The 21,442-nt window shown below is 62.6% G+C and overlaps 2 protein-coding genes across 5 annotated transcripts; one reads left to right on the top strand and one right to left on the bottom strand.

Moving 5' to 3' along the window:
• The first annotated feature begins 991 nt into the window (after positions 1-991).
• On the top strand, positions 992-7,388 carry GRN (granulin precursor). Of its 2 annotated transcripts, XM_045586200.1 has the most exons (13): positions 992-1,130; positions 3,481-3,640; positions 3,741-3,866; positions 3,960-4,044; positions 4,599-4,711; positions 4,808-4,943; positions 5,039-5,133; positions 5,367-5,490; positions 5,721-5,818; positions 5,909-6,154; positions 6,328-6,561; positions 6,642-6,860; positions 6,944-7,388. In XM_045586200.1, exons 2-13 carry the CDS (start codon positions 3,488-3,490, stop codon positions 7,079-7,081), a joined length of 1,767 nt encoding a protein of 588 aa, XP_045442156.1. In that variant the 5' UTR covers positions 992-1,130; positions 3,481-3,487; the 3' UTR covers positions 7,082-7,388. The 2 variants fall into 2 exon arrangements, with proteins under 2 accessions (XP_045442156.1, XP_036306811.1); XM_036450918.2 differs by lacking the exon at positions 992-1,130 and having other exon boundaries at positions 3,481-3,622.
• Positions 7,389-7,476: 88 nt separating this feature from the next.
• Positions 7,477-20,102, bottom strand: FAM171A2 (family with sequence similarity 171 member A2). Of its 3 annotated transcripts, none has more exons than XM_036451334.2 (8): positions 19,857-20,102; positions 15,797-16,024; positions 15,521-15,613; positions 11,374-11,532; positions 11,120-11,299; positions 10,910-11,026; positions 10,663-10,789; positions 7,477-9,501 (listed from the first exon to the last, which is right to left on the bottom strand). In XM_036451334.2, exons 1-8 carry the CDS (start codon positions 19,972-19,974, stop codon positions 8,016-8,018), a joined length of 2,508 nt encoding a protein of 835 aa, XP_036307227.1. In that variant the 5' UTR covers positions 19,975-20,102; the 3' UTR covers positions 7,477-8,015. The 3 variants fall into 3 exon arrangements, with proteins under 3 accessions (XP_036307227.1, XP_036307228.1, XP_036307229.1); XM_036451335.2 differs by having other exon boundaries at positions 10,663-10,768; positions 19,857-20,101; XM_036451336.2 differs by lacking the exons at positions 15,521-15,613; positions 15,797-16,024 and having other exon boundaries at positions 19,857-20,101.
• Positions 20,103-21,442: the final 1,340 nt, after the last annotated feature.

Genomic DNA, 21,442 nt, shown 5'->3' with positions numbered 1-21,442 from the left:
ACTGCCACACAATTCCTCAGCCCTGCCACTCCTTCCCTATCCAGAATCGGATTTGTCCCCGACCCCAATCTCACCCTCAGCTCAAGCTCTTCGCTTAGCCTACAGCACTCTTCATTCCTTTCTCCAAGGCTCAGCACCAGGCTTGCTGTGGGCCTCTCCTCTCTCCTGGTGAGTCTCCCCATCACCAGCCTCGGTCTGGGCTGGGCCCTTGGGCACGGAACAGTCTGCTTCCTACGGCTGGCTAACCTGTGCTGCCCATTTCTCTCTCCACCCCAGCCATGTCAATTCCTGGAAGGCAGCGCTACCTGAAACTACAAAGCCACTCCCACTTGGCATCCATCCCCCTGCCTGACCCTGCACCAGGCACCCATGACATTGAACTTGGCATTCAATCCTTGCCCAAGGCTGTCCTTTCCATCTCGTTTCTTAATGCTCTTCCCCACAACCCCTGTCCAGCCACTTCTCCAATTTCTCCCACCTGCGTTAAAACCTTCTGACTCAGCTCAAAAGGGTGCCCCGGAGATGGAATTAAATCTCTTCTTCCCGGTTACTGCTGTTTCCCTACGCACACCGTGCACTTGGCACACGACCATGTATCTTAAATTAGATGGAATCTGAGTCTGTCTCCCTCCCACACCCCATGCCCTCTGTGGGCACCTTGAGAAAAGGGCCCGAGTGCTGTTTATCCCTGCCCTCACAACTCTCTTTCAGCCCAACGTGCAATCTGAGTTTGTTGAATAGAAACGAAACAGGATGGACAAGGGTCCCAGATCCAGAAGCGAACATCCCGCAAACACCCTTAAATTTAAACTCTAAGAAGCAGCTCCTTTGGCTGCTGTCAATGTCTGCAGCCCGGCGCCCGCACCAGGCAAAGAGCCAGCCGGGGCGTCCGTCACATGATCCTCCCGTCACATGATCCCTAGGAAAGGGGGCGGGGAGTGAATGGAGCAGAAAAGAAGCACGGCATTCTAGGATGGCCCCGCCTCTACGTCGACGAACAGCCAATGGGAGCTCGACAACCCGGACACCTGACCAATGGGAACTGAGGTGGGCGGGGTCATCGCGCTGCAGGGCCCGGGTCCGTGAGCTACGGGATTGCTGGTGCCCAGCGAGCGCGGAGCTGGACGCAGGTAAGGAGGTCGCAGCGCGGAGCTCTCGCTCGCTCTTTCCCAAGGCCCCGGCCGCAGGGACGGCGGGGAGGGGGGGGGGCAGAGGAGGGCGGGGGGCGTGTGGAGGCTTGAGTTTATTTCGGGAGGCAAGAGAAGACGCTGAGAGTGTTGTCTTTGGGGTCTGCGGTGCAGGGAGGGTGTTGAAGGGTGGCGGCAATCTAAGCAGAATGGCAGTGATCCCAGTTAGCAGGGGCGCTCTTTCTCTACCTGCTAGCATTCCGCAGGCTGCAGCCCCTTCCCCTAAAGCAGGGACCCTCTGTTTGAGCCGGCTCCGCCTCCCCCGTCTGGTTGCAGCGGTGTGGTGGTAGGTAGATAGGTAGGTAGGTAGACGGTCTCCCGCAGCCGGGGACGGGAGAGGCGCCCTCCCTGGCCCCGGGCGCAGAGGACTGGCAAGGAGCCTGGAGACCCTGGCCTCCTCCGAGGACTTGGCAGTGGTTACGCCTGGCTCTCTCTTACTTCCTTTCTTGTGGGTTGGGACAAGCTAACTTCCGCCTCTCCGCCACTTTTTTCCTCGCTCACGCGCCTCGCTGTTGGGTTGGTTCGAATGTTGGGAATCGCGTGCTCCTGACACTCAGAGTGGGGGGTGCCACCTAGTGGAAGACGACAGAGATGGGGCTGGAGGAGGCTCCGGTCTCCCTCTCGGAGTTGGCAGTGTGCATGGGGTGGGGTGAGAGGGGCCGCCTCTCAAAGCCCACCAGCGGGGAATCAGGCTCCCAGCTCCCCCATCTCCGGTCCTGATTGTGTGTGCTTGCATGTGTACTCAGTAGACACATATGTATTCAATAGACACATAGCTCTGTACTGACCTCAGGATACCCAGGAAGGGAAATAAATCAGTAGGGACCTGAATACTCTGACATCTGCGCTGGCACGCCTAAGCCAAGCAGTGGGCGGGGCGAGCGGCAGGTCCCTGGCCTGGGAGCTGTGGGTGTGGAGGGGAGACTGCGAGGGGCTGAGGTCTAGGACAGTGGTCCTCATCCTGGCCTGGCCAGGAGCTGCGGAGGGGCGACTTCGGAGGCTCTCATATCAGCCGTGGCAATTCCAGCGGTGGCAATTCCAGGGCTGCATCCTGGCAGCTTCTGCTCAGGAGATGCTTCCGTCCCCTTCCTCCGCTTGGACCCGAGGCCTCTACCCTCCTGGGGTTTGTGCTCCATCCCAGGCACTGTGCGTGGTGCCAGGAGAAATGAACCCAGGCCCCATGTGCTCTGGAGCCATCACTGCCTGTCACCTCTAGCACTTGGTATATGACATGGGCATGTTATGTAGCATCTCTGAGTCTCAGTTTCCTCCTTTGAAAGGAAAGGAAAGGTCGGATGGTGGTTACGAAGGAGAAAGAAAATGTGGATTGCTTACACTGGCTCCTAAGAGGCTCAACAAACACTGCCTTTGCCCCTCGAGGCAGGGTAACCTCTGGGCCCGGCCTTGAACCAGAGGGCTGGCTGAGCTGGGGGGAAAGCTGTTTAGGAAAGGAGAGGCTGTGCCCATCCCTGGGCTGAAGCTGGTTCCTCCTGCTGACCCCAGGGCGGGCTCTCGTGGGCTCTGCACGTGCAGCTGCGTTTCGGCCCAGGATATCGGCAAGGGCGGGAGGCTGTGTTTGGAGAGTCTGGAAGGTCCCGGTGGAGTTGAGGGCCCTTTGAACACAGGCCGGACCCAGCCTGTGTGTCCCTTTCCCCTGGTGGGGGGGATGGTCAGTGAGCAGGCCGTGACTGGCCTCTGGGGAGGGCAGCCCAGATTCCACTTCCCTTTTCTCGTTCCTCAGCCCCGTGGTTTCCCATGTTGTCATGTGACAGCCCCTCCGCCACCTGCAGGCCTGGGCAGGGTGCAGGTGTGAGCACAGCGTCAGGCAGGGAGATGCAGAGGGGCGAGCTGGGAAGTGAAACCCTGGCTTTTCCTCTCAGGGACTCGGTCCTTGCACCAGTGTGTCTTCCCGTGGCTCCTGATGCCTCCCTCACTCCCCAGAGGCAGCCCAGACCCACAGGTCAGACCCACAAAACCCACAAGCCTTCCGGACGCTCACATGACATTTCCACACATTCACCCACGATCGGCCACATGTTGGGGACACAGATTCACTCATACTCATGTCAGCATTTACGTTCATGGGTGTGCACGCACTCCGGCGTGTGACACGCACACGCGGGACCCATGTAGGAAGTGGGATCTCGGGCCCCACATCCTGCTTCCTCCCCGGATGAGGCGCTGTCCAGCAAGCTCCGCGGTCCCAGGCCCGGGCCTAGGAGGAGACTGGCTCCAGAACCAAGGGTGGCGCGCACCCAAGCTAGTTGCCAAATGCCTCTTGGTGTTTTTGCAGGTGGATCATGTGGACCCTGGTGAGCTTGGTGGCCTTAGTGTCAGGGCTGGCGGCTGGGACGCAGTGTCCAGATGGTCAGCGCTGCCCTGTGGCCTGCTGCTTGGACCCAGGAGGAGCCAGCTACAGCTGCTGCAACCCCGTGGCAAGGGCCTCAGCTCAGGCAAGCGCTGGCAGCCGGGGTTTCCCAAAAGGTCCTGCTGGGTGGGCCAGGGGACGCGGCCAAACCCGGGTCCTTTGGTTTACCCTCTCCTCTCTTCCAGGACGAGTGGCCCACAGCGCTCGGCAGGCGCCTGGGCAGGCCCTGCCAGGTGGATGCCCACTGCTCTCCTGGCTACTCCTGCCTCTTCACTGTCTTGGGGACCTCCAGCTGCTGCCCCTTCCCGGAGGTGAGGGCGCCCCCAGCTCGATGGAGGGGCTCAGTTCTGTGTTTCCCCCGGGTAGTCGGGCCTCGTCAACGCCGGCATCTCTGTGTCCCATAGGCTGTGTCGTGCGGGGATGGCCGCCACTGCTGCCCCAGGGGCTTCCACTGCAGTGCGGACGGGCAGTCCTGCTTCCGGAGACCAGGTGCAGTACGGGGGGAGGGAGAGGGCAGGCAGAGGGGCAGCGTGGAGAGCTGGAGCACCCAGCGGCCCCGCGGGCTGGGTGACCCTGATTTCTGCTCTCATGTCCTCGTTCATATGGCGTTTGTACTGAGCACGCCCCCTGCTCTGGGTAGAGGGGCAGCCCTGGGGCTGAGAGGGGGAGGGGGGCACTCGAGCCCACAGGCCTAGAGCCAGGCATTGCAGGGGTGGGGAGAAGCCAAACTGGGCTGGTTTGATGCCACCCCAGTCAACGGATGCCCCTGTCCGGTGCCGTATTTCTGAAGCAAGGCCTGGCCTGTGGGAGAGTGGTTTCAGAGTGCCTGGGGTCCTGGCTGGGTGGCCGAATAGGTTGGATCATTGTCCCTTCTCTCTAAAATCAGTAAAAACATATCCCTGGGTGAGGATTTTTAAAAAAGTGCCTGAACCCTAGTGCCAGCTCCCCCCCGGAGTGTAGGCCCTGTGCCTGCAGCTCCTTGGGTGACGGAGGCAGTGACCCTCACGGCCGGGCTGTGGAATCCCGGCTCTTCCTCTCCACAGATGCCAACCCCTTGGGTGCTGTCCAGTGCCCCGGCAGCCAGTTCGAGTGCCCCAACTCCTCCACGTGCTGCATTATGGCTGACGGCGCCTGGGGGTGCTGCCCCATACCCCAGGTACAGGTTTGGGAAGGTAAGGGAGGGAGGGGGGCAGCAGGAGCAAAGCGGGGGGCTGGAGAGGCCCAGGACAGAGTCAGGACCGTCTCTTCTCAGGCTACCTGCTGCGAAGACAAGGTGCACTGCTGCCCCCGGGGTACCACCTGCGACGTGGCCCATACCCGCTGCCTCACGGCCACGGGCTCCCTCCCCCTGGCAAAGAAGGTCCCGGCCCGAAGGACTAACTCAGCAGGTGGAGAGATGGGTGGGGGTTGGGAGGAAGGAGAGGAAAAGTCCCCCTCTCCCCTGGCTGCCCCGCCCCTCACACCGCTCTCCCCTCCCTCCCAGGGGTCCTGTGCCCAGACGGACGGTCCCAGTGCCCTGACGGCTCCACCTGCTGCGAGATGCCTAGTGGGGAGTACGGCTGCTGCCCAATTCCGAATGTGAGTGAGGGGCTGTCCCCAGGTGGGCTCCGTGCCCACAGCCACCAGCCTGGACCCCTACCTGGCAGGGATTCCAAGGGTCCGAGGTTGGCTGACAGGTCCCTGGGAGCCTGGCTGCTCAGGACATACGCTACACCCCCTAGTGGGGGATTGGGGTAGTGCCAGCTGTCGGCCTGACTTCCTTGTGCTCCACCGGAAGCCACAAAGACCCACCCTTGCCTCCCTCCGCCCAGGCCATCTGCTGCCCCGACCACCTGCACTGCTGCCCCCAGGACACCGTGTGCGACCTGGCCCAGAGTAAGTGTCTCTCCCAGGAGAACACCACGGACCTCCTCACCAAGCTGCCGGCTCGCAGAGGTACCAGAAACAAGCTCTCCCGCCTGCACCAGGGGGAGCGCTCCACCAGGCCATTCCCGGAGCAGATATGGGGGCGGGCACTGGTGGCTGCAGGGAGGGGCCAGGGCAGGCACAGCCCCCTTTCTCCGCACTGGGCTTCCATCCTCAACCTCGATGGAGCCCACAAAGGGGGTGACCTCCGGGGGGCCCCCCGTGCCACTTCTGACATATCCTCCTTGCCCGGCTCCCAGTGCAGGAGGTGAAGTGTGACACGGAGACCAGCTGCCCCGAGGACTACACCTGCTGCCGCCTCCCGACAGGAGCCTGGGGCTGCTGCCCGTTTGTCCAGGTGCCCGGCGTGGTGGGTGGGCCGGGCTGAGTGGAGGGGGGGCAGCGAGCTAGGCCCCTGGGCCTACCGCCCCTGCTCTGTCCACCCCAGGCTGTGTGCTGTGACGACCATGTGCACTGCTGCCCGGCTGGGTTTACGTGCGACACCGAGAAGGGCACCTGCCAGCAGGCAGGCCGCCCGCTGCCCTGGCTGGAGCGGGCACCCGCCCGGCTCAGCCCGCCCGGCCCCCGCGCCGCGGGGAGCGATGTGCCCTGTGATGACGTCACCAGCTGCCCCGCCTCCACCACCTGCTGCCGCCTCTCGACTGGAGAGTGGGGCTGCTGCCCCGCCCCCGAGGTGCATGGGCACCGGGGTAGCATGGGGGGGCCTGGGCTGGTGGCCAGACTCCTGTGACCTTGCTCCTCTGCTCTCTGCCTGGCTGCCGCTGGGAGAGGCGAGCGGAGAGGCAGAAGGGGAGGGGGGCGCATGGCTTCCTGGGTCACTCGCCCCGCCCCTTTCTCCCCCGCCAGGCCGTCTGCTGCTCGGACCAGCAGCACTGCTGCCCCCACGGCTACGCGTGCGTGGCTGGGGGCCAGTGTCAGAGGGGGGACCGGATGGTGGCGGGCCTGCGGAAGGTGCCCGCCTCCCGGGCTTCCTCGTCCCAGCGCAACGACACGGACTGTGACAAGCACACCAGCTGCCCCGTGGGGCAGACCTGCTGCCAAAGCCTGAGCAAGAGCTGGGCCTGCTGCCGGCTGCCCCACGTGAGTGCCCGCCGCCCCCGGGGAGGGGGGCCGAGCCCTGGGGGCGGAGGGGACAGCCCAACGCCCCTCTGTCCCCCCAGGCTGTGTGCTGCGAGGACCACCAGCACTGCTGCCCCAATGGGTACACCTGCAACGTGAAGGCCCGGACCTGTGAGAAGGCGGTGGATGCTGCCCACCTGCCCCTGGGCCTCCCTGTGGGCGTGGGGGACGTGGAGTGCGGTCAGGGGCACTTCTGCCACGATAACCAGACCTGCTGCCGGGACAGCCGCGGGAGCTGGGCCTGCTGTCCCTACCGCCAGGTCAGTGCCGCCCCCCGCCCCGGGTCTGGTCTGGGCCTGGCCGGGTCCCGCTCTAACCCGCGTGCCCGCCCCCGACCACCCAGGGCATCTGCTGCCCCGACCAGCGCCACTGCTGCCCCGCTGGCTTCCACTGCGGGGTCAGGGGCACCAAGTGCCTGCGCAGGGAGACGCTGCGCTGGGACGCTCCTCAGAGGGATCCGGCCCCACGAGAGCTGCTGTGAGGAGACTGGGCACCAGACACTCCAACGCCCCCGGGACCCCGCGCAGAGGGTACCGCTGCTCAGGCCGCCTATCACCTCTCCCCGACCACATTCTCCTGGACTCTCCGTCGGAGTCCCCCATCACTGAGGGGGGCCCCCATCCAAGGCCTTCCCTGTCACTCGGGGAGCTGTGGCCAAAGCCACGTTACAAGCTGCCATTCTCTCTCCCGGTTTCTACGGACCCTGTGGCCAGGTGCTCTTCCCTATCCGCAGGTGTGTGTCTATGTGTGTGCGTGTGTATGTGTTCCAATAAAGTTTGTACACTTTCTTAATAGCGTCTGATTCGGCCACCGTACCTGCCCTCCCCTCCATCCAGCACCCACATCCCCTCCACCCCACAGACACACACAGCATCAATCTCACCAGTTTTGTATTTGCTGCTGCCCACAGCGGCCCAGTCCCATCCTCCCGCTCCCCAGAGCCTCCCAGCCTCTAGCCCTGGGCCTCGGCGGGCCCGTCAGCAAGCGGCCACCCTCCCTTCCCAGGGGTCCACAGAGAACCTGCCCTCCCTTCCCAGTCCTCCTACCAAGCGCTCAGGCCTGGCCGCCCCTCCTGCTTCCTCACAATAGAACTTTCTATGTCTATGTACAGCCACGTTTATACAGGCACTGCTCGCCCCCCTCCCCTCCCGCCTCCCCAGCGCCTCCCAGGGGGGCCTGGACCCCTCCCACCGCCTTCCCTTCGCGGAGACAGACACGGGGTCCCCCCAGGCCATCCATCATTACCCAGCACATACCACAGACAGCTCCGCGGGCCTCGGCGCCTTTCCCCGCCCAGCCAGCGCTAAGAGCGGGCGCCCCCGCAGCTCCTCGGGGCGCGCACCCCGGGGACGGGCCCGGCGGGCCGGGCAGCGCCAAACCCGCGGGCGGGGCGGGATCCGGGGGCGGCGGCCGCGCTACTTGACGTTGAAGACCATCAGCGGCCGCTCCTCGCGCCGCTGCCACGGGCTCTTCTTGTCGCCCGCCTCGTCGCCCGCCTCGGCGCCCAGCTCGTCCTCGGGGCTGGTGAGCGAGTCGCGGCGCAGCTCGCTGGCGCTGCTGCGGGAGCTGTCCCCGCGGCTGCGGCCCCGGCCGCGGGGCACCGTGGCCGCCCGGCCCTCGGGGGCCGCCACCTCGTCCAGCAGCGGCGTCAGCGAGTTGTCCTCCGGGGAGCAGAGGCCCGTGCGGCTCTCGCTGCTGCTGGGCTCCGTGTCCTCGCTGAGCGCCAGGCGCGGGGGCGCGGGCGGCGGCGGCGGCGCGGCGGCCGGGGCGCGCTCCCGCTCCCGCTCCCGCTCCCGCTCGTCGCGCGGGGGCCGGCGGCGCGCGGGCCGCGCCTCGTGCACGTCGACGCCCGAGTCCAGGCTGGCGTCGGTGCTGCGGCCGCCGCCCGCCTGCAGGTCGATGTAGGAGTGGCGCACCTGCGAGTTGGAGCGCCCGTCGAGGGACACGAACCAGGCGCGCGGGTGCGGCTTCACGCCCAGCTCCAGCAGCTTCTTCTCCGTCAGCGCCTGCAGCTCCCCGTTGAGCTGCGCCATGGTGGACTCGTTGAACAGCACCGGGATGGTGACCGAGCCGCTGACCGGCGCCGAGCGCCCGCCGGCCCAGCCCTCGCCGCCGCCGCCGCCTACGCCCCCGCCGCCCTCGCCCCCCGCGCCCGCGTGGCCCGGCATCAGCGGGCGCTGCGAGTCGGGCTGCGGGAAGGGGCGCGCCGGGCCGGGGGCCGTGCCCTCGGGGGCGAGGGGCTCGTCGCCCGCCCCCGCGGCCCCCGCCTCGCCGCCCAGGCGCACGTAGTGCGCGGGGATGACCAGGGTGGGCATGACGTTGCGGTAGACGCTGTCCTTGAGGTGGTCGATGGAGCCGCAGAAGATGAGCTGCCCCGCCTGGCCGAGCGGCGGCCGCGCCAGCTGGTCCGCGGACTGCGACAGCAGGAAGTCGGGCGCCTTGCTCTCGGCCGCCCCCTTGTGGCCCAGGTAGTGCTCGAAGGGCGGCGGCGGCGAGGGCGGCTCCGGCAGGAAGGCCGCGGCCCCCGGGGGCCCCCGCCGGTACTCCTCCAGGCCCGGCTCCAGCCCGCCGGCGGCCTCCGCGGGGCGGGCGCCCTTCGGCCCCACGCCCTCGCCCCCGCGGGCGCCCGCGGGCTCGGCGGCGGCCGGGCGGCAGACGGAGCGCGGCTTGGCGCGGAAGAAGTCATCCCGGGAGCCGGCCAGGTCGCGGGAGCTGGAGAAGGCGGAGTGCAGGGGGCCCGGGGGAGGCGCCTCGGGGTCCCCCGGCGGGGTGGGCTCCAGGGGCCCCCCGCAGATGAGATGGAGCTGGGACATGGAGGTGGCCTGGTCTCGCTTGCTGCCCTCGGAGGGCCCAGACAGCTGCAGCTTGCGGTGCTGCTGCCTGGGCTTTAGGCAGCGCCTCCTGCAGAGAAGGCAGACGGGTCCTCAGGAAAGGGTCCCGCCAGAGCAGCTCCCTTACCCACAGCGGCAAGAGGAGGGGTTGATGCCAAAACCGGTTTGGCTCAGTGGATAGAGCGTTGGCCTGCGAACTGAAAGGTCCCGGGTTCGATTCCAGCCAAGGGCATGTACCTTGGTTGCGGGCACATCCCCAGTGGGGGGTGTGCAAGGGGCAGCTGATCGATGTTTCTAACTCACTGTTTTATTGATTTTTTACAGAGAGGAAGAGAGAGGGATAGAGAGCTAGAAACGTCGATGAGAGAGAAACATCGACCAGCTGCCTCTTGCACACCCCCTACCGAGGATGTGCCCGCAACCAACGCACATGCCTCTGACCGGAATCAAACCTGGGACCCTTCAGTCCGCAGACCAACGCCCCACCACTGAGCCAAACCGGTTTCCGCTCAATAAAATATATTAAAAAAAAGAAAAAAGAAAAAAAAGAGGAGGGGTTGAAATAGCTGGAAGGATGGGGACAATGCCTGGGACTAAAACACCCATAAGCTTGTGACGGAGCTTGTATGTCAGTGGGAGGCCCAGCTAGCAGCTGTGCCCATTTGTGTCCCTTCCGGGTACCCTGCCTGCGCAGCAGGAGATGCATGAGCGCCGGGGAGGAGGTCCGAGCTGGGGTCCCATGGACGTGAGAGTTGGGCTGGGTGTCTCTGGGGCCTGCCCCGCAGCTCCTGCCTCATCTCCCACTTCTCTCAGGCCACCAGCCTGCCGGTCTCTGCCTGTGCGCACCCCCTGCTTTCCAGTCAGTGCTCTGAAGATCAGGTTGTGCTTTTTTTCTTTTTTAAAAATATATCTTATTGATTTTTTACAGAGAGGAAGGGAGAGGGGAGGGATAGAGAGCTAGAAATATGGATGAGAGAGAAACATCGACCAGCTGCCTCCCACACCCCTCGCCCCCACCGGGATGTGCCCGCAACCAAGGTACATGCCCTTGATCGGAATCGAACCTGGGACCCTTCAGTCCGCAGTCCTACGCTCTATCCACTGAGTTAAACCGGTTTCGGCAGGCTGTGCTCTTATGCATTTCAGAGGCCTGAGCACCCCACACACGGCCAGGCATAGGGCAGGCCTCCGTCGGCACCGGAGTGGGGAGAGGGGTCTGGGTCTCGCTCACCGGCAATAGTAGATGAGCAGACACAGCAGGATGAGCACCAGCAGAGCCAGGGCTGCCAGGATGGTGAGCAGGAAGATGGTGTGGTAGGTGCCGATGTCCTGGATGCCTGTTGTGATGGTGACCAGGCCTGTGCCAGGCGAGGGCTTAGCGCTCCCGGTGCGGATGCCCTTCCTGCCTTTCAGGAGGGATCCGCTCCCCCAGCCTCCCCTTCGCCCGCTGCCCCCTGGCCCCCCTGCCACACTCTCACCGGTCGTGGGGGAGGCCATGGCAGCTGCCCAGTACCCCAGCTGCGGGGAGACAAAGGTCCAGTAGAGCTGCCGGCCCTCCTTCCGGATCACGCCAGTGCCGTTCCGCACCCACAGCCCTGGAGAGGCGGGAGTTGCGTCAGAGTCAGTGTCCTCCCCTCTGAGTCTCTGTCCCCAGACCTCAGCCCCAGGCAACTCCCCGAGGCACTCACCACTCTTGGGGTCAAACCTCCAGGCGGGAATGCTGGTGCCCACGGCGAGGGCGCGGGGCTCGGAGGGCACGGGCAGAGACAGGTGAATGGGGCCCGAGAGGGGCACCTCCGTGCCGTTGCCGGTCAGCAGGTGCACGCTCACGGCAGCCAGGGGCATCAGCTCCAGCCAGGAGCCGTTGCCTGGGGAAGGGGACCGGAGCTGAGGGACAAGCCCTCAAGGCAGGGACACCCCCCCATGCCGGCAGCCAGCGTACCTGAGCCAGAGGCCTCAGTGCCCAGGAAGGCAGGGAAGGCCCGCATCTCCTGCTGGGTGCTGGCGGGGGTGAGCGAGGCCCAGAGCTGGCTGTAGGTGGAGCTGACGGGCAGGCGGGCAGCCCGCCGGTGGAACTGCACCCAGGGCTGGGAGCGGGCGCCTGGTGGAGAGAGGAGGGGCTGCAGTGGCCTTGCCAGGGACAAGGCTGCCCGGAGACCAGAGCAGAAAGCAGGTGTCTGAGGAGAGGGGGAGCCAGCGGGTCAGGCCGCTCAGGCCAGGGAGAGAGGGTGGGGACTTGGGAGAAGACTGGGCAGTCCTAGAATGTGAATTCGGAGGGGATGTGGACCGGAGACCTGGTCCTGGCTGTGTGACCTGCAGCAAGTTGCTTTCTGAACCAGTTTCCTTATCTAATGAAGAGGGAATATGCTAATTGACCATCATGCCCTCACAAAGATAGCAGTCAAGAAGGAGGGGATATGCTAATTGTTGTCACTCCCTCAAAGATGGCAGCGCCCACAGCCACAAAATGGTGGTGCCCAGTCCCTCAGCCCCGCTGGGGCGGCAGGCACGTGGCACAGCCAGGTCTGCCCCCTGGCAGGTCTGGCCGCTCCATGTGCCTGCCTTGGGAATCTTCCAGTCTCCTCAGCTGCTCAGGGCCGACCCGAGGTACAGGCAAGCCTCAGATGGCAGCTGCCCAGCCACCCAGGGCTGCCGGAGGCTTGCGCTTCCAGCAGTGGCAGCAGCAGAGGTGTGATGGAAGCACCGTCTTCCCCTGATCGCTGGGTCGCCTCCACCCCTGAGGGCTCCTGGACTGTGAGGGGGCAGGCTGGGCTGAAGGATCCCCTCTCCAGTGCATGGATTTTCATGCACCAAGGCCTCTAGTCTATAATAATAAAAGCATATACATGCTATAATAATATGCTAATGAGACCGGACAGCCGAACAACCTTCTGGATGTCCTTCCAGACGAAGCTGGGCTGCGAGGGCCAAGCCACTCGGTGCATTTCGTACATCAGGCCTCTTGTTAGCCTAGAAAGTGATGAGGTTCAGGTCCTCAAACAATCGCTGTCTACAGTGTGGCAGGCGCCGTGTTCAGTGCCGGGGATACAAAAATGAATGAGATACAAGTCACTATTCCCGGCCTTCAAGTTCACAGTCCAGTGTGGCACGGTCTGTCAAGGTGCCCGTTTCGGCTGCGGTGGATGGACATGCTCCACATCTGTGGTGCCCATGACAGCGCCCACAGACACGCATGGCTACTAAGCACCCGAAATGAGGCCAGTGTAGTGTGTGACTCAGGAACTGGATTTATTTTTCATTTAAAAAAGTTTAGCCGAAGCCGGTTTGGCTCAGTGGTAGAGCGTCGGCCTGCAGACTAAAGGGTCCCAGGTTCGATTCCGGTCAAGGGCATGTACATTGGTTGCGGGCACATCCCCGGTAGGGGGTGTGCAGGAGGCAGCTGCTCGATGTTTCTCTCTCATCGATGTTTCTAGCTCTCTATCCCTCTCCCTTCCTCTCTGTAAAAAATCAATAAAATATATTTTTTAAAAAATAAAGTTTAACAAATTTTTAATTCATTTAAATTTAAATAGCTACATGTGGCTAGTAGCTACTGCATTAGACAGCTTAGGCTCTGCGTGTTGTCCACCCGCCTTGGGGTGGAGGATGTGAAACAAAATTCTGATACAATAAGGTAATAGTAACTTTTATTAAGCTTTGATATGCTGGGTACTGTTCTAAGCAGGTTAATATCTACATTAAAACCCCTGTCATTAGCCAAAACTGGTTTGGCTCAGTGGATAGAGTGTCGGCCAGCGGACTAAAAGGTCCCAGGTTCGATTCTGGTCAAGGGCATAAACCTTGGTTGTGCAAGAGGCCGTTGATTGATGATTCTCTCTCATCGGTGTTTCTAACTCTCTATCCCTCTCTCTTCCTCTCTGTAAAAAATCAATAAAATATATATTTTTAAAAACACACAAAAAACCCCTGTCATTAGCCCAACAACCCCTGACATAGGTACCTTTACCATCGACCCTATTTTATAGGCAGAAATGGAGGCGGGACAAGGTCAGTAACTTGCTCAGGTCACAATCCTGGAGCCCACGGAGCTCGGTGCCAGGACACATCCTGTCACCACTGTCCTGCCCTGCCCACGAGTACAATAACGGGGGGCAGGGCACAAGTGGAGTTCGGCCGCCCAGCTCCGAAGGCCCCGGGGCACCCTGCAGGATGAGACGGCCAGGAATAGAGTGGAAAGGAGCTTCCGGGACTGCCAGGAGAAAGACCCAGGCTCTAAGCAGCACGTTGGTCAGGGCCTCCAGGTGACTGGAGTGGGGGGGGAGGCGGGACGGGCAGGCCAGGTCCCAGAGGGCGTGGTCAGGATGTGAAAGAGACTAGGCTTTATACCGAAGCAGTGGGAGCTGTGGGAGGCTTTAAGCTAGGAAGCAATAAAGGGTTCCTTTGGCATTTTATTTTGACTTTTTAAACGTTTTTATTGATTTTTAGAAAGAGGAAGGGAGAGGGATAGAAACATCAATGATAAACTTCCATGACAAATATCAACATTGATCAGCTGTCTCCTGCACGCCCCCCACTGGGATTAAGCCCCCAAACTAGGGCATGTGCCTTGACCAGGAATCAAACTTGACCTCAACCATGCCGGCAAGGCTCCTTTGGCATTTTAGAAACTTCCCGCCCGGCCAGTGTGGCTCAATGGTTGAATGCTGACCCTATGAACCAGGAGGTCATGGTTTGATTCCCAGTTACGGCATGTGCCCCGGTTGCGGGCTTGATCCCCAGTGTGGGGCATGTAGGAGGTAGCTGATCAAAGATTCTTTCTCATCACTGATGTTTCTATCTCTCTTTCTCCTTTTCCTTCCTCTCTGAAGTCAATAAAAGAAATACATTTTTAAAAAGAAACCTCCAAAGGAATTTTAGAAGCCTCTGATTCAGGATCAGAGAAATGATGAACCAATGAGTACTTTGGGGGATAAGGATATAATGGAGGAGGACTTCTCTCCCTCCAAAACCCAGTGTGGCTCCCTAGTACTGACTAGACGGAGACTCCCCTCTGCCAGGCTTCATCAGCCGGCCTGCACTGGGTGCCCCTCTGCATAGCCAGACCGGAGCATCCCCTTCCTTTTTGAAAGAGGAAGAGAGAGAAACATCAACGATGAGAGAGAATCGCTGACGGCTGCCTCCTGCACGCTCCAGATCAGGGATCCAGCCGGCAACCCGGGCATATGCCCTGACCGGGAATCCAACCATGACCCCCTGGCTCCTCAGTCAATGCTCAACCCATGTCCCTCTGCCTTCTGCTGGGCCAGAGCATTTCTGCCTGCTCCTGCACCTGGAAGGTTCCCAGGCCCTCCTCTCCAGTGAAGGTCCTTTCCTCCGCCTTCACCTCCCAAGTCCCTTCAGTCCCGCAGCTCCCTCCACTCAATGCTCCCACCCTGCAGCGCTCACAGGCTGGGCTGTTCTCCGTATTGAATGCAACCACCCTCTGCTCCTCCGTCCCACCTGCTCTGCCACTGTCAGGGGTGACCTGTTTGTGCGTCTTTCTACTTGTCTGTGAACTCCACGAGGCAGGGAATGGTTTGTCCTTCCTTCCCCTGGATCCCCAGCACAGACACAGGGCCCCGACCAGCCTCCGTGCTGCGGTCAGTCTCAGCCGAACGAGACTGAAAGCTCTCGGTGCACCGGGCCCCGGCGGACTGCGCCAGGCCTCGCCCTCCATCGGCGCTCGGTGCCCTGGCAGGACCCTCTCATGTCTTCTAATGCGGCCCTGCACCCAGTAGGTGCACAACAAGGACCCGGTGACCCGCTGAGATACAGGTGGCAGGACGTGGGCATGCTACTGGCAGGAGGAGAGGGAGAATAGAAATCACGAGGAACATTTATTGGCCACCTGTGCTGCTTTTTACGTGCTCAGTAATACTCAGTCTTTACCTCGATTTGAAGATGCAGATACTATCCATATCCACGTCTCAGAGATGAGCAAACCGAGGGCCAGAGGCTAAGGGACTTGCCCAGGGGCACCCAGCGAGACTGGAAGGGCAGAGCTCTCTGTGCTCAGGGCCGGGGGCAGGAGGAGGAGCTGGGAGGGAGAGAGGGAGAGGGAGGAGGGAGGAGGGAGGAGGGAGCCTTACCAGGAGAGCCCAAGAGGATGTGCACCAGGTCCTCATAGAGGATGAGGGTGGCCGGCCGCTCGGGGAGCAGGTAGAGGCTGACGGACGCGTACACTGCGGGAGGCGGGCTGTGAGCTCCGGAGAGAGGCAGGGGCCTCCCTCCTCCCTCAGCCCCCTCCTCGGCCCCCAGGCCGGGCAGCAGCTGCTGGAAAGCCTACCCCTCCGCCCCCAAGGGCTATTTTGGGAAGGGGTGGGTGGGGTCAGCTGCTGCCCCCCCTCCCCCTGCCCCGCACTCACAGGGCAGCTTGTCCACGCGCCAGGGCACGGAGTTGGTGAGGAAGCCGGGGCGGGCAGCGGTGACCAGCACCCAGGTGCCCAGGTGGTAGCTGAGGGGCAGCGTGGCCACGCCCTCGGCGTCCGTGGTGCCAGCGGCCAGCAGCATGCGGTTCCCGAACACGTCCACCGAGGCCTGGGCCAGGGGCACCAGCTCCCCGCTCACGTACACCTGCACCTTGATCAGGATCTCTGCGCGCAGGATGAGGCGAGGAGAGTGAGGAGGGGGAAGGGAGGAAGAGAGAACTGGGGGAGCCTCAAGGCCGGGGGGTGGGGGGGGGGGGGGGGGGCGCGCTTTGGGTGGGAAGCAGCCTTGGGGCCAGGGCTAGATAAGACATTATAAAAGCTAGCGTTTACAGAGCCCTCACACGTCACATCAGCCTGTGAGGCAGCTGGCACTATTTCATCAAGTCTAGTCTAACACACGCACTTACCCACACTTAACATTTCTGAACTCAGACTGCCTGTGGTTGGTTCTGCCACAGTTATAACTGGCAGCGTTTTTCCCTTTCCTACTGGCACATGACATAATGGTGCATCTCCCAGTCGATGACGTATTAGACTTGATAAGACATGCTGCTAGGCCATTTTGCAGATAAAGAAACTGAGGCTCAAAGAATTCATATATTTGTACTACAAACCTGGGCATTGACTTCTAGACCTAAATTCTTTTAAATATATTTTACTGATTTTCCAGAGAGGAAGAGAGAGGACAGAGAGCCAGAAACATCGATGAGAGAGACACGTAGACCAGTTGCCTCCCGCACACCCCCTACCGGGGATGTGCCCGCAACCAATGTACATGCCCCCGACCGGAATCGAACCTGGGACCCCCCAGTCCGCAGGCCGACGCTGTATCCACTGAGCCACACCGGTTTCGGCTAGCCCTAAGTTCTTAACCACCGGACCCTCTGGGGCTGGCGTCAGGGAGAAGGGAAGGAAGGAAAGGCTGAGAAAGAATGAATAAGCAGAGGGCCAGAGGCTACAGGCGGACAGGAGAGAGCTCAGGACTCAGCCGTCTGGAGGGGAGGATGGGGTGCTGGGTCAGAGTTGGGGTTCTTAGGAAGAAACTGAGAAGGGGATTCCAGGGAATGGGTCATTCCCACCATTCATCCACCTCCTAGGACCCTTTGCACAAACCTGTTTCTCTTCAGACTTAGGGACTCACTCCAACCAAAACCCCGACAAGTGCCTCCTGACCCCTCCTCCTCAGTGCACTGCTGGCCCCCTCCCAGCTGGTCAGCTAAGCCGGTCACCATGGCAACGCCTCCAGCCCTCCCGGAGGATGGGCAGGGAGCTGGGGCCCTGGCGAGGGGAAGAGACTGGGGGGAGGGGAGGAGAGACCCAGGCCCCAGGGACGCTGGCATGGAGGGGCCGGGAAGTCCGAGGCCTTCGCTTTCCAGCCAGCTCTGCTCCTGACCCGTGGCAGGTCCAGCTGGCACAGCCCTGCAGGCGCCCTGATCTCAGGTGGGGTGATGGGGGAGGGAGGAACCAGGCCTAGATCTGCTCTCAGGGATTTTCCAGGCAGCCTCTCTGATCCAGGGCACCATCGACCCCTTCTCACTCAGTGCGGCCCCCTCCTCAAGAGGATGCCTTGCCAAAACCGGTGTGGCTCAGTGGATAGAGCGTTGGCCTGTGGACTGAAAGGTCCCAGGTTTGATTCCGGTCAAGGGCATGTACATCGGTTGCAGGCACATCCCTGGTGGGGGGTGTGCAGCAGGCAGCTGGTCGATGTTTCTCTCCCATCTATGTTTCTAGCTCTCTATCCCTCCGGAAAATCAATAAAATATATATAAAAGCGCATGCCTCACCCCTGCCTTGCTGCTAATAACGAGAGGAGGGGTCAGGCCTGGAAAGGCACAGAGACCCAAGTCTGAACCCCAGGAGGCAGGTGGGAGGGGGTTGGGTGCTGGACACAAAACTAGGGGAATCCTGATCCAAAGGGAGGAGCTAGGAGATGTGGAGGCGGCTGAGGGTCAGGGGGCAGAGCTTAATACTCAGCGGTGACAGGTGTCTCACCCCAGGCTTCCCGCCCGGGCCCAGGGCCGCGCCTGCCCCCGGCATCCCATCCAGCTGTTCTGAACCCCCCGCCCTGCCCTCTCCGGGCCAAAGCCCCGTTCTGCAGGGGGTGTGCACAGGCTGGACCTTTCCTTTCTGGTCCCCGGGAGCTGGCAGTCTCCCCTCCACCGCCCAGCAGGAATTCTGAGAAGCTGGAGGGCCTGGCCATTCCCTCCCTGCTCCCCAGGCCGGGAGCAGCTGGACAGAGCAGCTGGGAAAAGGGACCCAGGATTAGGGACTATGGTCATTTGACGGAATGCCTTGGGTTCAAGAAAAGGGGAGCGAGCCGGGGAACAAAACAGGGGTGGGTAGGTGAGGCCTGAAGAAGCTACCAGAACAAACTGGGGCGAGGGGGTAGGTGTCTACACTTCCTTCCCCCTACCCTCACCTGGGCTTGCAGACAGCATTCTGGGAGGGCCCTGATCCTGGCTCCATGCCAGACAGCCCCCTGGCCCCTCCCCGGGGTGCAGGCTGAGCAACGCTGCCTGAGGACCCAGGGCCCATTCCCAGCCATCCGAGCTCTTCTCTCCCAGGAAGACTGAGGCCAGAGGCCTGACATTCCACACGGTATCCGCTTCTCCCGGCTCAGCTCGGCCCTGCCTCCTTCCAGGAGGAAATCCGACCCCCTCTCTTCATCCGGACCCCACTTCCCTCACGGAGACGCCCCCACCCTGCCTTTCCTGCCCACTCCTCGGTGGGGAAGTGAGGAGCCCCGTTCAGAGGCAGGGGAGGGGAGAGCAGTAGCTGGTGGGGGTGGGGGCAGGAGGCTGGATGGGGGTGCAGGGCTGGAGTGGGTGGGGCACCCTGAGAGCCCAAGCTAGGGAGGAAGCCATCGGCTAGCTCTCCCACCCTTTCCCGCTGCAGAAGCCGACCCCACCCCCACCTCACACACCCACCTGGGCCCGGAGAGTCGTGGGCGGGGGTCTCCTCCACTGGGATGGAGAGGGGGTGGGATGAAGAGGGGGTGGGATGAAGAGGGGGTGGGATGGAGAGGGGGTGGGATGGAGAGGGGGTGGGATGGAGAGGGGGTGGGATGAAGAGGGGGTGGGATGGAGAGGTGAGATGGGGAGGGGGTGAGATGAGGAGGGGGTGGGATGGAGAGGTGAGATGGGGAGGGGGTGGGATGAAGAGGGGGTGGGATGAAGAGGGGGTGGGATGGAGAGGTGAGATGGGGAGGGGGTGAGATGGGGAGGGGGTGAGATGAGGAGGGGGTGACCTGGGAGCGGACCTGGGACCGGAGTGGCCGGGGACACAGGCACCTGCCCTCCCAGCCGGCCCTGCCCACAGCCAGCAGCCAGCTCAGCAGGCGCCGCCGCCACAGCCCTGCCATGCGCTTTGAGCTGGGAACCACAATGCACCCCTTTTCCCAGAGCCCCCCAACTCCAGCCCCTTCTCTTTCACGCGATGAGCAGCGTTGCTTTGCTGCACCCCAAAAATCCAAACCTGGGGGGCCGGCTGGGGGCTGTCAGGCTCCAAGGCGAAGGACCCCATTCGAACAGTCCATCCACCGCAGCCTCCCCCTCTCCCCTCCCCTCGCCCCGGTCACACCGGCTCCGGGCGCCCAGCCCCGCGAGGCCCGGGCGGCAGCCGGGGCCGGGCCCCCCCCCCCGGGCGGGCGGAGCGCGGCGGCCGCGGGGCTGCGGGGGCGCCCGCCCAGCCCGCCCGCCCCTGGGCGGGTGTCTCCGCAGACAATGGCTCCGCGGCGGCGCCTCGCCGACCGGAGGGAGGAAAACAGGCAGGAGGTGGGCGGCGGCGCGGAGCCGGGGACCCGCCCGCCCCATTGTGTCTCCCGGAGACCCCCTCCCGGAGGTGCTCTGCCCCCGCAGGCTCCGGACCCGGGGCGCCCTCCACCCACCCAAACCGGGAGCCGCACGGCCCGATCCGCGAGCGCCGCCCAGAGGGGCCCGGCGGGGCGGGGGTGGGGCGGGGGCCGGCGGGCGATCGCGCCCCTCCCGGCCGGACTCACCCTGCGGGCTGGGGGGCTCCGGCGGCGACTTGCCGGGCGCCCGGGAGGCGCCGCCGAGCAGCAGTCCCAGCAGCGGGAGCAGCCGCGCGAGGACGCCGGGGCCGCTCGGCGGCGGCATCGCGGGGCTCGGCCCGGCCCTAGCGGCCCATGGCTCCCGCCGGCCCCGCTCGGCCGGCCCCGCGCAGCCCCGGCCCGGCGCGGCTCGGGCTCCCGCTCTGGCTGCGGCGGCCGCTCCGGCGATTGTCTCCGCCCGGAGCCCCCGCCAGCGCCCCCTGCCGGCGGCGCCCCGCCCGACGGTCCTCCGGCACCGCCCCCTGCGCCCCCTCCGCCGCCTCCCGCGGGCTCAGCCCGCCCGCAGCTCCCACCCTGCGCTGCAGACCCGGAGCCGCAAGGGAGAGCATCGAAGGGGGTCCAGTCTCCAGGGCGCTTGAAGTTCCAGAGTTCCCGAAATTTGGTGCATTTTTTTGGGGGGGGGACGGGAGGAGGGGATGGCTATTGCTTGCAACACACTCAGATAGGTGAGTACCATGGTCATGAGCGTCTCCAGAAAGTGTAAGAACTGCCTGCTTTACTGCTCCCACTCCGCACAGGCATCCCCGCAGGGCGGGGGAGAGAGGGCGCAGGCCCCTGGGAATCCGTCCACTTCTTGTCTGGCTCTTGTCTGCTCTTAAGCTGTTTGCAAGTTACTTAGCCTTCCTTTAAAGTGAGATTGTTCTCTGGCGGGTTTGGCCTGAGGACTCACGGGTCCCCGGTTCGATTCCCGTCAAGGGCATGTACCTTACTTGTGGCCACATCCCCAGTGAGGGGTATGCAGGAGGCAGCTGATTGATGTTTCTCTCCCATGGATGTTACTGACTCTCTATCCCTCTCCCTTCCTCTCTGTAAAAAGATCAATAAAAAATATTTATCGATACTAAACTAAATCAGGATAAATATATTAGCTCTCCAAAACAAAATAATCATCTGCAGTCCACTACTAAGAGTAAACACAGCTGGCCCTAAAATATATAAAATAAAGTGAGTGGCAAAGTAAAGGATCTAGCACATATCTGACCAGCCAGGTGCTACTGTATATCCAGGTAATAAGGGCTGTCCTAACGGTTAGGAGGTTCTAGGGGTGGAGAATGAGAGGTGCCAATGAGAATCGCCGGCCGGTCTCACTGGTTGTGCTTCACGAATGACGGTCTGAGTCTTTTCCTTCTTCCTCAGCCCTGGCACCCCACCTTGGAAGGGAGCTATTGGCCGGCCCTCTTGCCCCAGCCAAGCTCTCTTTCCTCCGGTTTCTGATGGTCACCATCACTCAGTGTCTGGGTGGCCGAATCCTCATCTAAGGTGGTATCCCTCTCCTGGTTCTCTCTGGCTTGTTGCCTTTTCTTTCTCAAAATGTGGTGCCCTGCTGGGGACTGGAGACCCAGAACGAGGACCTCAGGAGCATGGGCGTCTCTGCTGGTGCTTCTCTCCTGGTTGGGCCTTCTGAAGTAAGGGGACCTTGTTTTGAGACTGTGGAAGAAACAACCGAATTTTCCCTCCCTCCCTCCCTCCCTCCCTCCCGTCTTTCTTCCTTTCCTTTCCCCTCTCATAAATTT

Source organism: Pipistrellus kuhlii, unplaced genomic scaffold (genome assembly GCF_014108245.1).
Source record: "Pipistrellus kuhlii isolate mPipKuh1 unplaced genomic scaffold, mPipKuh1.p scaffold_m20_p_22, whole genome shotgun sequence".
Lineage (NCBI taxonomy): Eukaryota > Metazoa > Chordata > Mammalia > Chiroptera > Vespertilionidae > Pipistrellus > Pipistrellus kuhlii.
Note: the sequence above shows the minus strand (reverse complement) of the source record. Positions and strands in the feature narration are given on the sequence as shown.